Source organism: Mugil cephalus, chromosome 14, assembly GCF_022458985.1.
Source record: "Mugil cephalus isolate CIBA_MC_2020 chromosome 14, CIBA_Mcephalus_1.1, whole genome shotgun sequence".
Taxonomy (NCBI): Eukaryota; Metazoa; Chordata; class Actinopteri; order Mugiliformes; family Mugilidae; genus Mugil; species Mugil cephalus.
The window spans coordinates 25261337-25275877 of NC_061783.1; the positions used below are offsets into that span (position 1 = coordinate 25261337).

Here is a 14541-nt window from a genome sequence, read left to right on the forward strand (position 1 = left end):
GACAGTAGACATTGAACAAGATAGAGACATGTACACAGATAACAGACAGACAGAGCCGAAAACGAAACAAGACAGAGACAGAGACGGAGACAGAGATAGAGACAGAGACAGAGACAGAGACAGAGACAGAGACGGAGACAGAGATAGAGACGGAGACAGAGACAGAGACAGAGACAGAGACAGATAGAGACAGAGACAGAGACAGAGACAGAGACAGAGATAGAGACGGAGACAGAGACGGAGATGGAGACAGAGACAGACAGAGACAGAGACAGAGATAGAGACAGAGACGGAGACGGAGACAGAGACAGAGACGGAGACAGAGATAGAGACGGAGATGGAGACAGAGACAGACAGAGACGGAGACAGATAGAGACAGACACAGAGACAGAGACAGACAGAGACAGAGACAGATAGAGACAGACACAGAGACAGAGACAGACAGAGACAGACGGAGACAGAGACAGAGACAGAGACGGAGACGGAGATGGAGACAGAGACAGACAGAGACAGAGACAGATAGAGACAGACACAGAGACAGAGACAGAGACAGAGACAGACAGAGACAGACAGAGACAGAGACAGACAGAGACAGATAGAGACAGACACAGAGACAGAGACAGAGACAGACAGAGACAGATAGAGACAGACACAGAGACAGAGACAGACAGAGACAGACAGAGACAGAGACAGACAGAGACAGATAGAGACAGACACAGAGACAGAGACAGACGGAGACGGAGACAGACAGAGACAGACAGAGACAGACGGAGACAGAGACAGAGACAGACAGAGACAGACGGAGACAGAGACAGAGACAGACAGAGACAGACGGAGACAGAGACGGAGACAGAGACGGAGACAGTGCCCTTCAGTGTAGAAACATCATAGGAAATAAACGACTTCACCTCCAGGAACAAACAGACACGAGGAGGAAGGAGAGAAGGAGGTGAAGACAAACGTTTACCAGCTCCTGAAGAAACAAAGTCAGTTTGTCTCCAACTCGTCTTCATGTGAAGACGCCTCCTCCTCCTCCTCCTCCTCCTCCTCCTTCCTCCCCTCTTCCTCCTCCTCCTCCTCCTCCCTCTCCTCCTCCTCCTCCTCTTTCTCCTCCTCTTCCTCCTCCTTCTCCTCCTCCTCTTCCTCCTCCTTCTCCTCCTCCTCCTTCTCCTTCTCCTTCTTCTCCTCCTTCTCATATGTCCTCCTGCGTTGGCGACGCAGCGTCTGGCTCTGCAGCTCCTTCACCTCCTGCAGAACCTCCTGCGCCTCCTTCCACGAGGACACAGCCTCCTCCAGGAGACGCTCTGCCTCAGTGCGTCTCCTCTGCACCTCCTCCTCCTCCTCCTCCTCCTCCTCCTCCTCTGGATTGCCGGACGGACTCTGGGTTTCGGAGCCTCGGGGCGAGTCTGGTCCTTTCAGCTGAGAGGAGTCAGGAGGAGACTGAGGAGCAGGAGAGTCGTCCTGAGGGACGGAGGAGGAGGAGGAGGTGCAGGAGGAGGTGCAGGACAGTCCTCTGGGTCTGGGGGAACTCTTTGGTTGAGGGGAGTCGCCGGCCGTGGTACCAGGAGAATGTGATGCTCTGGATCCAGGTGAGTCAGTCCCTCTGGTTCGGTTCTTCTTGGCTTTGGACCGAGGAGACGCTCTCGCTCTGGGACGGGGGGAGTCTTTGTCCCGGGGACGAGGGACGTCGCTGCTCCTGCTCCTCGGAGATCCGGACACCCTGCTGAGGAGGACAGGAGGACAGGAGGACAGGAAGGGGTTCAGTGCTCTGCTGCAGGTCACACTTTCTACTGGACAATAAAACTCTATGCTGATCCCTCCTGTGGCCCCGCCCACAGGAGGAGCATGGGACAGGGACGGGGGACAGGGACCGGGGACAGGGACCGGGGACAGGGACGGGGGACAGGGACCGGGGACAGGGACAGGGACTGGGGACAGGGACCGGGGACAGGGACGGGGGACAGGGACCGGGGACAGGGACGGGGACGAGGGACAGGGACCGGGGACAGGGACCGGGGACAGGGACGGGGGACAGGGACCGGGGACAGGGACGGGGACGGGGGACAGGGACCGGGGACAGGGACCGGGGACAGGGACGGGGGACAGGGACCGGGGACAGGGACGGGGACGGGGGACAGGGACCGGGGACAGGGACAGGGGACAGGGACGGGGGACAGGGACCGTGGGTCTGACCTGGAGTGGGCGGAGTCAGAGCCTCGGAGCTGGTGGAGTCGGGGGGACTCGACTCCGCCCCCGCGCTGTCTCTCCTCCTTCGCCTTCTGCAGTTCCTGTCAATCAAACATCACAACATAGGATCAGTTCCCTTCAGAAAGACAATCAGGACCGGATCAGAACCGGATCAGAACCGCGTCCAGACCTGCAGCCTCATCTCCTCCAGTAGCTCCTGAGCTCTCTGCATCCTCTGAGCGATGAGACTCTGCATCTGGCCCACGGGCTGCACCCAGGCTCCGCCCACCGCCGCCACGGGACAGCGTCCAAGAGCCGAGCGCAACTCTGAGCGGATCCTCACGGGCCTGGAGACAGAAGAGGGTCAGAGACCAGGAACCAGGAACCAGGGGACAGAAGAGGGTCAGAGACCAGGAACCAGAGGACAGAAGAGGGTCAGAGACCAGGAACCAGGGGACAGAAGAGGGTCAGAGACCAGGAACCAGGAACCAGGAACCAGGGGACAGAAGAGGGTCAGAGACCAGGAACCAGGAACCAGGAACCAGGGGACAGAAGAGGGTCAGAGACCAGGGGACAGAAGAGGGACAGAGACCAGGAACCAGGAACCAGAGGACAGAAGAGGGTCAGAGACCAGGAACCAGAGGACAGAAGATGTGAGGACATGTCCTGGTGGTGGGCGAGTACCTGGAGGACAGGACCTCATCCATGGACGCGCAGCGACTCCGGCCCTGAACGCTGGACCTCTTCCCGGGCTGAGGAGTCCGACACTGTCCGACCTGTCCCCTGGTTCTGGTCCCACCCGGCTGGACTTGGACCTGGGCGTGGGGGGCCTGGTGCTGGGGCTGCTTTCCCCAGGACCGCTCACTGCCTCTGGGCAGGCTGCCCGTCTTCACCTGGGGCTCCTTGGACGTAGCTCTTAGCTTGGACACGTCGGTACCGGCGCGCTGACGACCTCCGACCTCCTCGGAGACCAGGTCCAGGGTCAGCACACCGTGGGGGGACGTGGACGCCTGAGAGGGACGAGAGACATTTGACCCTGGTGGTGGTGGACGATCAGTATCGATACCAACGCTGGTATCTACCGTGACTGATACCGACGTAATGAGATCGATACTTCAGCTTCAGTTTCTCTCTCGTACAAAATGAAACAACAACAAGTTGAAGTATTTGGAAAAAGGCTGTAAGAACAACACAACGACACAACAACACAACGAAACAAACAAGACAACACAACAACACAACACAACAGAACAACACAACGACACAACAACACAACAACACAACACAACAGAACAACACAACGACACAACACAACACAACAACACAACATAACAACACAACGACTCAACAACAACAACACATGACACACAACACAACACAACAACAACCAACAACAAAACACACAACGACACAAACACACAACAACACAACAACACAACACAACACAACGACACAACGACACAACACAACAACACAACAACACAACAACACAAAACAACAGAACAACACAACGACACAACAACACAACACAACGACACAACACAACGACACAACAACGCGGAGAAGCAGACCGTTAGCATAGCATAGCATAGCATAATGACCTAAGTCGTATTTGAACATTTTCAGGGAATAAGGAAAACGTAATCTTTAGCAGCAGATTGTATTGATACTAGACCAGGAGTCAAACAGGCTCTGATGCTACGAGGCTACGCTGATGCTCTGATGCTACGATGCTACGAGGCTACGCTGATGCTCTGATGCTACGATGCTACAGCACGGCTACGCTGATGCTACCCGATGCTCTGATGCTCTACGCTAGATGCTACGAAGTGCCATTACGATGCCTAGCTACATGCAACTGATGCTCTGATGCTACGATGCTACGCTGATGCTACGATGCTACGAGGCTACGATGCTACACTGATGCTCTGATGCTCTGATGCTACGAGGCTACGATGCTACACTGATGCTCTGATGCTCTGATGCTACGATGCTCTGATGCTACGATGCTACACTGATGCTCTGATGCTGATGCTCTGATGCTACGATGCTCTGATGCTACAATGCTACGCTGATGCTACGATAAGTGAAATAAAACGCTGCAAACTGGCAGAACAGAGATGAATGTTTCCTAAAACGTGATTTAGTTAAAACTTTAGTTTCTGAATGAAACTTTAAAGAATTTTCTATTTACTTGAATGAATGAAACCAGGAACCGGACGAAGCAGCAGGAGTCGGGCTCTGGGACCATTGGAGACATTTAACAGAAGGGGACAGACAGAGGGACGGGGTTCTGGGGGCGGGGCCTACCAGGAGGTGTCCTCTGGTGGGGAGGCGGCGTCCCTGAGGGATCCTGGCCCGGTCTCTGGTGAGGTGGAGCAGCGCTGCGTCCTCCTCGATGGACACCTGGACCACGTTCATGAATGAGTAAGGACGTCTCATTGTGTCAGATTTATGGGGGACGGGGGGGACAGGGGACGGGGGGGACAGGGGACGGGGGGGCGGTACCTGGTCCAGGACTCGGTTCTTGGCTCTGACGATGGCCACGTTCAGAATGTGGACCCACGACTCCTTCTCCTCTGGACTCACAGCCAGGAAGACCAGACTAGGAACCTGCAGGAGGACAGGGGACATTGAGGACAGGGGACATTGAAGACGGGAGGACATTGAGGACGGGAGGACATTGAGGACATTGAGGACGGGAGGACATTGAGGACAGGAGGACATTGAGGACGGGAGGACATTGAGGACGGGAGGACATTGAGGACGGGAGGACATTGAGGAGGGGAGGACATTGAGGACGGGAGGACATTGAGGACAGTTTGACCCGGGGACATGTGAGTCTCCAGATTATCACGGAGCCTCTGAACTAATGAGATTCTGGAGCTTAAACTGAAACAACAACAACAACAACAGTCCACCAATCAGGAGCCAGCTCTGGCTCAGAGAGGGGGGGGGACGGGGGAGGGGACGGGGGACGGGGACGGGGGCGGGGACATGTCTCACGCTGCCCCCTGGTGTCAGCAGGGTGAAGCGACTCTGGCTTTTCTTGCTGCGACTCTTCATCTTCTTCAGCTCCTCTGAGCCCTCGTAGTCCACCAGGTCCAACACGTCCTGGGCTTTACGCTCGTCTCTCACCTGGGGACAAAGACACGTCTCTTACTTCCTGTCCCTCTGTCCTCCTGGTCCTCACAAGGAACAAACACACAGACAAAACAAACACTGTCTCTGGGTCAGTTATGTTACTGTATGTTTGTATCTCTGTGAGGACCCAGTGACATCACACAGTCACCTGACCCCTTCCCTCTGACCCCTCCCCTCTGACCCCTCCCCTCTGACCCCTCCCCCCTCCCCTCTGACCCCTCCCCCTGACCCCTGACCTCTCACCCCTCCCCTCTTACCCCTCCCCTCTGACCTCTCACCCCTCCCCTCTCATCCCTGACCCCTCACCCTCTACCCCATCCCCTCTACCCTCCCTCCCCCCTCCCCTCTGACCCCTCCCCCTGACCTCTCACCCCTGACCTCTCACCCCTCCCCTCTGACCTCTACCCCCTCCCTGACCCCTCCCTCTACCCTCCCTTACTCCCTGCCTCACCCTCTACCCTCTACCTCCCCTCTGACCCCTGTGTTCTTTGTGTGTGTCCTTCGTCCTCCTTTATTTATTTATTGATGTGTGTCTATGTGTGTAGTTGTGTTTTGTATAATTTAGACACATTTGTGTTAATTAATAGATTTAGCTTCATTTTGAACTTTTTAAGGATCTAACATCTTCATCTTCTTCTTCTTCATCTTCTTCTTCTTCCTGCAGCCTGACCTCTGACCTCCAGGTAGATTACCCATAATCCTCTGTGGCTGAGGCCACACACACACACACACACACACACACACACATGTTCTGTTCTAATGTTCCTGTCGACACGATTTTATCAGACAAACCTGAACCTAATCAGCATCTGGAGTGATTCTCCTAGACCCCCTCCACCCTCTAGACCCCCTCCACCTCCTGGACCCCCTCCACCTCCCGGACCCCCTCCACCTCCTGGACCCCCTCCACCCCTAACCCCTCACCTCCTGACCCCTCCACCTCCTGACCCTCCCCTCTAACCCCCTCCCCTCCTAGACCACTCCACCACCCGGACCCCCTCCACCTCCGAACCCCTCCACTCCACGGACCCTCCACCTCCTGGACCCCCTCCACCTCCTAGACCCCCTCCACCTCCTGGACCCCCTCCACCTCCTGGACCCCCTCCACCCTCTAGACCCCCTCCACCTCCTGGACCCCCTCCACCTCCTAGACCCCCTCCACCTCCTGGACCCCCTCCACCTCCTAGACCCCCTCCACCTCCTAGACCCCCTCCACCTCCTGGACCCCCTCCACCTCCTAGACCCTTCCACCCCTAACCCCCTCCACCTCCTGACCCCCTCCACCTCCTAGACCCCTTCCACCCTCTAGACCCCCTCCACCTCCTGGACCCCCTCCACCTCCTGGACCCCCTCCACCTCCTAGACCCCCTCCACCTCCCAGACCCCTTCCACCTCCTGGACCCCCTCCACCTCCTGGACCCCTTCCACCTCCTGGACCCCCTCCACCTCCTGGACCCCCTCCACCTCCTGGACCCCCTCCACCCTCTTGACAGCATCGATCAAATTAATCTTGATGTGTTTTCCATCCTCTGAGTTTCCTCGGCCACCGAGTCCATGACCCTACATCAGGGGTGTCAAACATACGGCCCGGGGCCAAAACCAGCCCGCCAGAGGATCCAATCTGGCCCGTTTCATGAATTTGCAGAAATTACACTGAAGATATTAACAACTGAGCTTGCACCTTGCACTTTTTAAGAAATGTATGGTTGTTCATTACATTTACTTGTACTTCTTTACACTAAAGTAGAGGGAAACATTTGGAGTTGTCATTATTCACAAGTTAATAAGCTATTGTGTTACTGGTCGGCCCCTTGAGATCAAGTTGGGCCGAGTGTGGCCCCTGAACTAAAATGAGTTTGACTCCCCTGCCCTGCATGATCCTGTATGAGCCTGTATGAGACTATATGAGACTATATGATCCTACTGAACCCAGAACACCTGAGTACAGAAATACATGGTTAGTGTGTCTGTGTGTGTGTGTGTGTGTGTGTGTGTGTGTGTGTGTGTCTGTGTGTGTGTGTGTGTGTGTGTGTGTGTGTGTGTCCGGGTGTGTGGTCGGTGAGCTGTTCCTCTGTGTGTGTGTCTCGATAATGTGGTCGTGTGTGTCTCTGTGTGTGTATGTGTCTGTGTGTGTCTGTGTGTGTGTGTGTGTGCGTCTGTGTGTGTGTGTGTGTCTGTGTCTGTGTGTGTGTGGTACCGGGTGAACTGACCTCCCGGTCCGAGATGAACAGCTGATCTCCTCTCAGAACCAGGTACCGTCTCCTCCAAACCTCCCAGAAAATCCCTCGGCCACAGAACTTCCTGACCCAGCCGGACTTCTCTGGGACCTGGACCACCGGACCTGGATCCAGGTCCTGGACTCCCTGGAATAGGACCAGAACCAGAGTCAGAACCGGAACCTCGGACGGACCCCTCTGCCCTGAACCGGAACCAGAACCAGACTGACCCGCCTGTGGCCGCTCCTCTTCATCCTCCTTCCGTCGCTCTCTCACGTTCACACCGACGACGCGCAGCTGCGGCCCGGTCCCGGTAGCTGGGGTCCGGGTGGATGCAGGTACCGGTACCGGTGATTCCGCTCGGTCCGCCCCGGTTCTGCTCCTCCTCCTCCTCCTTCTTCTCCTCCTCCTCCTCCTGCTCCTTCTGCTCCGTGTCTCTTGTCTGAACCGAGGATGCTTCCTCCCTGCGCGCACCCGCGCGTTTGGAAGCAGATGCTCCCGCTCTGTGCACGCGCTCTCCTACGCGGACGCGCGCCGCAGTCATCATTCAGCGACACCCAGCGGCAGAGACCGAGCACTGCACCTACCTTTAATCTATAAATAATATAGAAAATAAATATTCATTCAATCACATATTCATTCATTTATTTGTACACGGACCAGATCTACACGGACCAGATCTGCAGGGACCAGATCTACAGGGACCAGATCTACAGGGACCAGATCTACACGGACCAGATCTGCAGGGACCAGATCTGCAGGGACCAGATCTGCAGGGACCAGATCTACAGGGACCAGATCTGCAGGGACCAGATCTACAGGGACCAGATCTACAGGGACCAGATCTACAGGGACCAGATCTACAGGGACCAGATCTGCAGGGGCCGATGTTTCATGACCAGACTGATTCTCAGGTTTGTCCTGAGCACATGTGTCTCAGGTTCACACAGACATAACACAACACAAACTCCAGTTGTTCATTCCATGTTTAGTAATAGTTCATTAAATGTAAACGCTACTATTGTGTTCAGTGACGAGCTGCAGATGATTAACAAATGTTGATAATAATTATATCAGGTATAAACAGGTGTGTATAGAAATAAAAAGTAAAAACTGAATCCAGTGACGTTGGTTTTTCTTTTATTGGTTAAAACATTCAGACACACAGGAAGTTTGCTTCGTTTCTCAGGAAAACTGAGTCTGAAAATAACAACATGGACATTAAATTACTGCTGTACAGGTGACCAGTCACTTCCTGTCTGAGTCTCCTCCTCCAGGCCAGCGTGAGCAGGTTAGTGGCCTGGGTGTTCCTAATAATGTGGCCAGGGACGGTGTTGGACAGTTCCTTTAGACACACAGATGGAGGAATGACGAGAGCTGAAGAAGAAGAAGAAGAAGAAGAGAAAGACGATGAGGAAGAAGAAGAACAGTGGCTGTCGTGGGTCAACGTCTGTTGCCATGGCGACCACTTCCCTGTGCTCTGTCGCCGCCGCTGATGTGACCCGTCGCTGACATCACTTCCTCCAGGAAGCTGTCGGAGAGAGAGACAGAGAGAGAGACAGGTAAGGAGACCTGGACAGTGGTCTGGTTTCCTCCAGGTTCAGATTAATCAGATTAAATCTATTAATCTGATTAAATCTCCTTCATGTTTCATCTCTATTGATTTGTTTCATTGTTGATGATCAAACTGGAAAATGAGAATAAATCTGCACTGAACGAGTTAAACACAATTTAACAACTTTTAGTGTCTTTTTGTGTCCACCATGTGTCCACATGAGTGTGTCCCTGTTGCTACGGAGACAAACTAACTTGTGGACATTGTCCAACCAGAGCAGAGCTGACGCTTCTTATTGAGAACAGTGTCTCCCAGTGAACAGTGGCTGCAGGAGTGGACACATATTAGCAGCAGCATTGGCAGCTTGTCTTTGTCTTGGTTTGTCTTGGTTTGTCTCCAGCTGTTAGCCGCGTTAGCCCAAGTGCTAGCAGAATCCCCGACTAACGTATGCTTGGCTTGGTTCATGTGCTGTTTGAAGCTGGAAAGAAAATCTCCTGCAGAGTGTGATGATACTTTATGTGTCTCCACTGGTCCCTCTTGGTGTCTTTGTCCTCAAATGTCCCATGGAGAGGACCAACGTGCTGTTTAGCGTCTTCCATCTTTATGGAATCAGCTGGTGCTAACGCTAACGCTGCTGCAGACGTTTCATTAACCACAGGGATCATGATGATGATTAATTAGCATTGACGTGTCCGCTGTGCGGTCACCTCTTGGTGTTGTGGATGCTGCTTCCTCCCAGGACGATCCGGACTCCAGGTGTGATCCGGTTCAGGTTGTAGACGCTCAGAGCTTCTTCATACGTGGCTCCACCGATCACAAACACCAGGATGTCCTGAGGCCTGCAACACATCACATGACCCATGATCACATGACTCCAGGTGACCCTGTGACCCTGTGACCCGGGGACACACCTGTCTCGGAGGCTGCTGGCTCCCAGGTACGGGAACTGACTGTCTTTGAGTCGTCCTTTGATCAGCTGATCCAAGGTGTCGTGAAGCAGAGGCTGATGCTGAGTGTAGACGTTCTCCACCCCCTGAACACACACACGGCAACACAACAACAACACAATAATACACACTGAGCTACTGTGAGACTCCGCTCCATGGTACATGACAACAGGTTGTGTGTTTGTTGGGTTTGTGTGTGTTACTGTGTGTTGGTGTGTGTTGGTGTGTGTTGGTGTGTGTTGCTTTGTGTTGCTTTGTGTTACTATGTGTTACTGTGTGTTGGTGTGTGTTGGTGTGTGTTGGTGTGTGTTGGTGTGTGTGTTGGTGTGTGTGTTGGTGTGTGTTACTGTGTGTTACTGTGTGTGTTGGTGTGTGTTGGTGTGTGTGTTGGTGTGTGTTACTGTGTGTTGGTGTGTGTTGGTGTGTGTGTTGGTGTGTGTTACTGTGTGTTACTGTGTGTGTTGGTGTGTGTTGGTGTGTGTTACTGTGTGTTACTGTGTGTGTTGGTGTGTGTTGGTGTGTGTTACTGTGTGTTACTGTGTGTGTTGGTGTGTGTACCTTGAGTCCCTTAAAGAACTGTTTGGTGATGGCGACGGCGTCGGTCGGTGTGATGAGGTCACTTCCTCTGACTCTCTTGCCGCCGTACTCCACCACACACTGAACCATCTGACACACACACAGACACACACGTATGAGTTGTAACGTATCACGTGACCTCGGCCTGTCCAATCAGAGGAGGGCGCTGCAGCGAGTGGTTACCCTGCGGTGGCGCTCGGACACTCCCCTCCGGCTCAGCTCGTCCATCAGAGACGGGAGGACGCTGCTGCTGTGGCGTTCGTACCTCAGAGCGTAGAGCATCACGAGCCGGACGGCGTCCAGCTCCGAGAGGCGAGGGTTCTGCAGCAGCCGCCGGACACTCTGACGGGAAATTACAGCCCGTTAGAACCGGTTAGAACACGTTAGAACCAGTTAGAACCGGTTAGAACTGGTTAGAACCGGTTAGAACTGGTTAGAGCTGGCGGTCTGGTACCTGCTGGGCGTTGGAGTGGTCGTTCTGACAGGCCAGCTCCTGCTCCACCTCGGACACCTCCATCAGCTGCCGCTCCGCCACCAGCCGGGACAACTCCCCCACCACCGTCACATGTTTGGACACGGTGCCCGACATCTTCTTGAACTGAGGGTAGTTATCTACGAAGGCCTGCAGGGACAACAGGGAGGTGAGGAGGAGCAGGAGGAAGAGCAGGAGGAGGACATGAGGAGGAGGAGGAGGAGGAGGAGGAGCAGGAGGAGGAGCAGGAGGAGGAGGAGACGTCTCTGACCTTCATGTCTGTGATGGACTCCAGCTTCTGTTGTCCTTTCGGCCTCTTCTTCTGGAAATCCTCCATCAGGTTCTTGATGTTGGTGCCGATCTCACCGAAGTTCAGGTACAAGTTCTAACAGAGACACAGGGTTTTGGTTCTGGAGACTGGGTTTGTTTTCACTGTGTTTCCACCGTGACTCACGTTGGCGTAGAACTCGTCGTTCTCCGCGGACAGAACCACCTCCTTCAGGTCTTTGCTGATCCCCGGGACCCTGGACAGGTCGATGCGGTTGTTGTTCAGCCCCAGCAGCTCGTGGACCATGGCCTGGTACGTCCACTGAAACACAGTCATTCATTAGCAGACAAGCTGAGAACCGAGCTGATGATGTCACAGAGCGCCGCGCTGCGATTGGTCACCTGGTTGAGCAGCGGCGTGATGGCGTCGTCGCTGCGATCGAGGATCAGCAGCAGAGGAGGAACTTCAGTCTTCCTGAAGTCGAACAGCTCGTACTCCTTGGTGATGATTTGCTGAGAACAGAGTCAGGTTAGTATTTATCATCATTTCCAGCCGGCGCAGGTTCCTCTGCTGCTCTTCAGTCGGATGTTTATCTCGTTGACACGCTGACTAGTTAAACCTGTTCCTACTGGTCTACACGCTCATCATCTTATTTTTGTTGTTTTATAATGCTTTTTAAGTCTGTTACATATTTAAACCCTGTCTAACCCTCTCTAACTTAGTTCCTCCATATGAGCTGGTTCTGGTTCTGGTTCTACTCCGGGGTTCTTCCTGTTAAAGGGAGTTTTTCCTTTGCTGCTCTGGAGGTTTCAGACTAGAGTCTTGAGACAGTTTGCTTTGTTATTAACGCTGTAGAAATAAACTGAAACTGAGCTCCTGAGGGAAAGTGGGACGAACCTTGACGCTCTCAGCCAGACGTTTGGACATGTCTGAGGACAGCTGGTAGCGGATCATTGGACATTTCTTCAGAGCGAGGAGGACAGAGGTCAGACCCTGGGTACAGCGTGACAACATGGAGGGCTCCCAGCTCCGCCCCTGAACACGGACAGACACGAGATCAAGTGTAAATATTAAAACGGTCCCAGCACATCAGAAGCTACATGAGCTGAGGTCTCACCCTGGAGACTCCCTGCAGGTTCAGGGAGAACAGGTGAGGGTTCACAGCGATGAAGTCTCCATAAAACTCCTGCACACACAAACACACACATGTTGCTACAACAACAGGCCTCCAGGATCATCCACGGATAAGGAATCATCCGGCTAACGTTTGGCTAACGTTTGGCTAACGTTTGGCTAACGTCTGGCTCTTGAGACTCACCTGGACTTCAGCCACCACCTCCTGTTCGTCAGCCTCGGCCAGAGCTTTGATCTCACTCTTACTGATGACGTTACTGAAGTCTGAAACAAACACAACGTGGTCAGTGAGCGTCATGTGTGGATCCCACATAGGGAGGAAACGTCCCAGACACTCACAGATGAAGTAGACGCTGTACTTTGGTCTCCTCAGCTCCTGGATCAGATGTTCTACGTTCTCCTACAGGACACGAATGCATCAGTTATTGATCGACAGGTGGGCTGCAGGTGTGTTTTAAGGTGTGCGAGCGGTGAACTTGTACCTTGGTGGGTCTCAGGAAGCAGATTGCCTTCAGGTGCTTCATGTTGTCTCTGTTCTGAGAGTCGATGCGTTCAAAAAGGTAAACCTCCTTCTGCAGGATCTCAGACTGAGTGTAGACCACACTCACTATACTGGTCTACACACAGTGAACACACAGGTTTAGTTTCACTGTAACACAATAAACATGTATGCAGGTAACAACGGTGTAACTATTAAACTCTACCAGGACCTGGACCTGGACCTGGACCTGGACCAGGACCAATGTTCCCAACGACTCTTAGAGCAAAGAGCTGCTGCTAGTGGACGAATCCTGAGATAAATGAATTATTACCCTGATGTTTTCTCAGAGTTGTTCCTAGATGGAGGCAGAGATGAAAGGTTCCTAAAGAAGGTTCTGCAGTGAGATGTGCTGAGAGCAGGGAGGAGAACTTTAAGAGGCTTAGAGAGGAGAACATGGTGGAAAGAAGAGGAGGAGAGATATTCTCCAAACACTGAATGATTGGATGGAGCAGGAATCATTTTACCTGGTTAATACCACATGGATGAAGAGCAACAATGGTTTATTTATTTCTCTTCAGTCTCATAGATCAGATTCTAGGATTCAGTCTGTGGATGTGACTCCGTTCTATGGATCAATGACATGATGCCTCATACGTAGCAACGGGCTCAAGCCCAGCTCCTCCCTGACACTACAGTTTCCCTTCAGACTCAGTTAGAACCTACATCACGGGAACACGGGTCCTGGTCCACACAGTCAGTCCGGAACCGCCGGTCTCTCACCGTCTCTCTATCCATGAGCAGCACCTTCATCCCGGGCCCACTGCTCTCGATCATCTTGGAGATGTACTGCTTCACGGCGAGAGTCACATTCATGGTGAAGGGAGAGAAAAACTAACTAATAAATAATGAATCAATCAGCAGCAGTGACTGTGGAGGTTTAGTTTCTGCTGCTCTCAGACAAAAATCAGCTGCTGCGACAAAAACACTCTTGCTTGCTTCCGGGTCTGTGACGTCACCCGAGCTGACCCACTGCGCCTGCGCATTAAGCGTCTGAACGTAAACGTTTTCCTTTCAACAACAAGAGTCCATTATGTTTAAGTTTGTTGAGATAAAACAGGGTTATTATTATTGTGGTTGTTGTTGATTATATATTTAAAATATATTTTAATGTTTTAAACAGTGTCTGTAACAGTTAACTTCATGTTAATGTACGTACTGTAAATTCGTCGGCCTGTTTCTTATACATTTGTTGATAATGTACAATTCTGTACATTATAGATTTATATTTAGTCTTCTACTTATTTCCTTTTTATTTGTGGTTCTTAAGAGTGCTTCTTTTATGTGCAACTAAACTACTGTGACCAAGCAGTTTTCCTCATGCATTGGATATATATATATATATATATATATATATATATATATATATATATATATATATTAATTAAAGGTAACACATCTACATCTGTTGCTGGTTTGTATTAAAGCCTGGTGGTCCCATCATATTCTGATAGTTCTTATAACGTCAGTGCATGAATGTGTGAACATGATTAATTATATAATA

General features: G+C 52.5%; 2 protein-coding genes across 3 annotated transcripts; both read right to left on the reverse strand.

Moving 5' to 3' along the window:
• Positions 1-777: 777 nt before the first annotated feature.
• On the reverse strand, positions 778-8211 carry plekho1a (pleckstrin homology domain containing, family O member 1a). Of its 2 annotated transcripts, none has more exons than XM_047604219.1 (9): positions 7778-8211; positions 7542-7694; positions 5194-5325; positions 4696-4800; positions 4498-4593; positions 2872-3197; positions 2378-2534; positions 2194-2288; positions 778-1720 (listed from the first exon to the last, which is right to left on the reverse strand). In XM_047604219.1, the coding sequence occupies exons 1-9, from the start codon at positions 7799-7801 to the stop codon at positions 988-990; spliced, it is 1821 nt and encodes a 606-aa protein (XP_047460175.1). In that variant the 5' UTR covers positions 7802-8211; the 3' UTR covers positions 778-987. The 2 variants fall into 2 exon arrangements, with proteins under 2 accessions (XP_047460175.1, XP_047460174.1); XM_047604218.1 differs by having other exon boundaries at positions 779-1723; positions 7778-8197.
• A 459-nt stretch (positions 8212-8670) lies between these two features.
• vps45 (vacuolar protein sorting 45 homolog) lies at positions 8671-14204 on the reverse strand. Its single transcript, XM_047604224.1, has 15 exons — positions 13761-14204; positions 12982-13116; positions 12839-12899; positions 12684-12763; positions 12483-12551; positions 12263-12400; positions 11767-11877; positions 11552-11686; positions 11369-11482; positions 11080-11247; positions 10809-10967; positions 10608-10715; positions 10014-10135; positions 9810-9941; positions 8671-9078 (listed from the first exon to the last, which is right to left on the reverse strand). The coding sequence occupies exons 1-15, from the start codon at positions 13851-13853 to the stop codon at positions 8991-8993; spliced, it is 1713 nt and encodes a 570-aa protein (XP_047460180.1). The 5' UTR covers positions 13854-14204; the 3' UTR covers positions 8671-8990.
• Between the last annotated feature and the right edge of the window lie 337 nt (positions 14205-14541).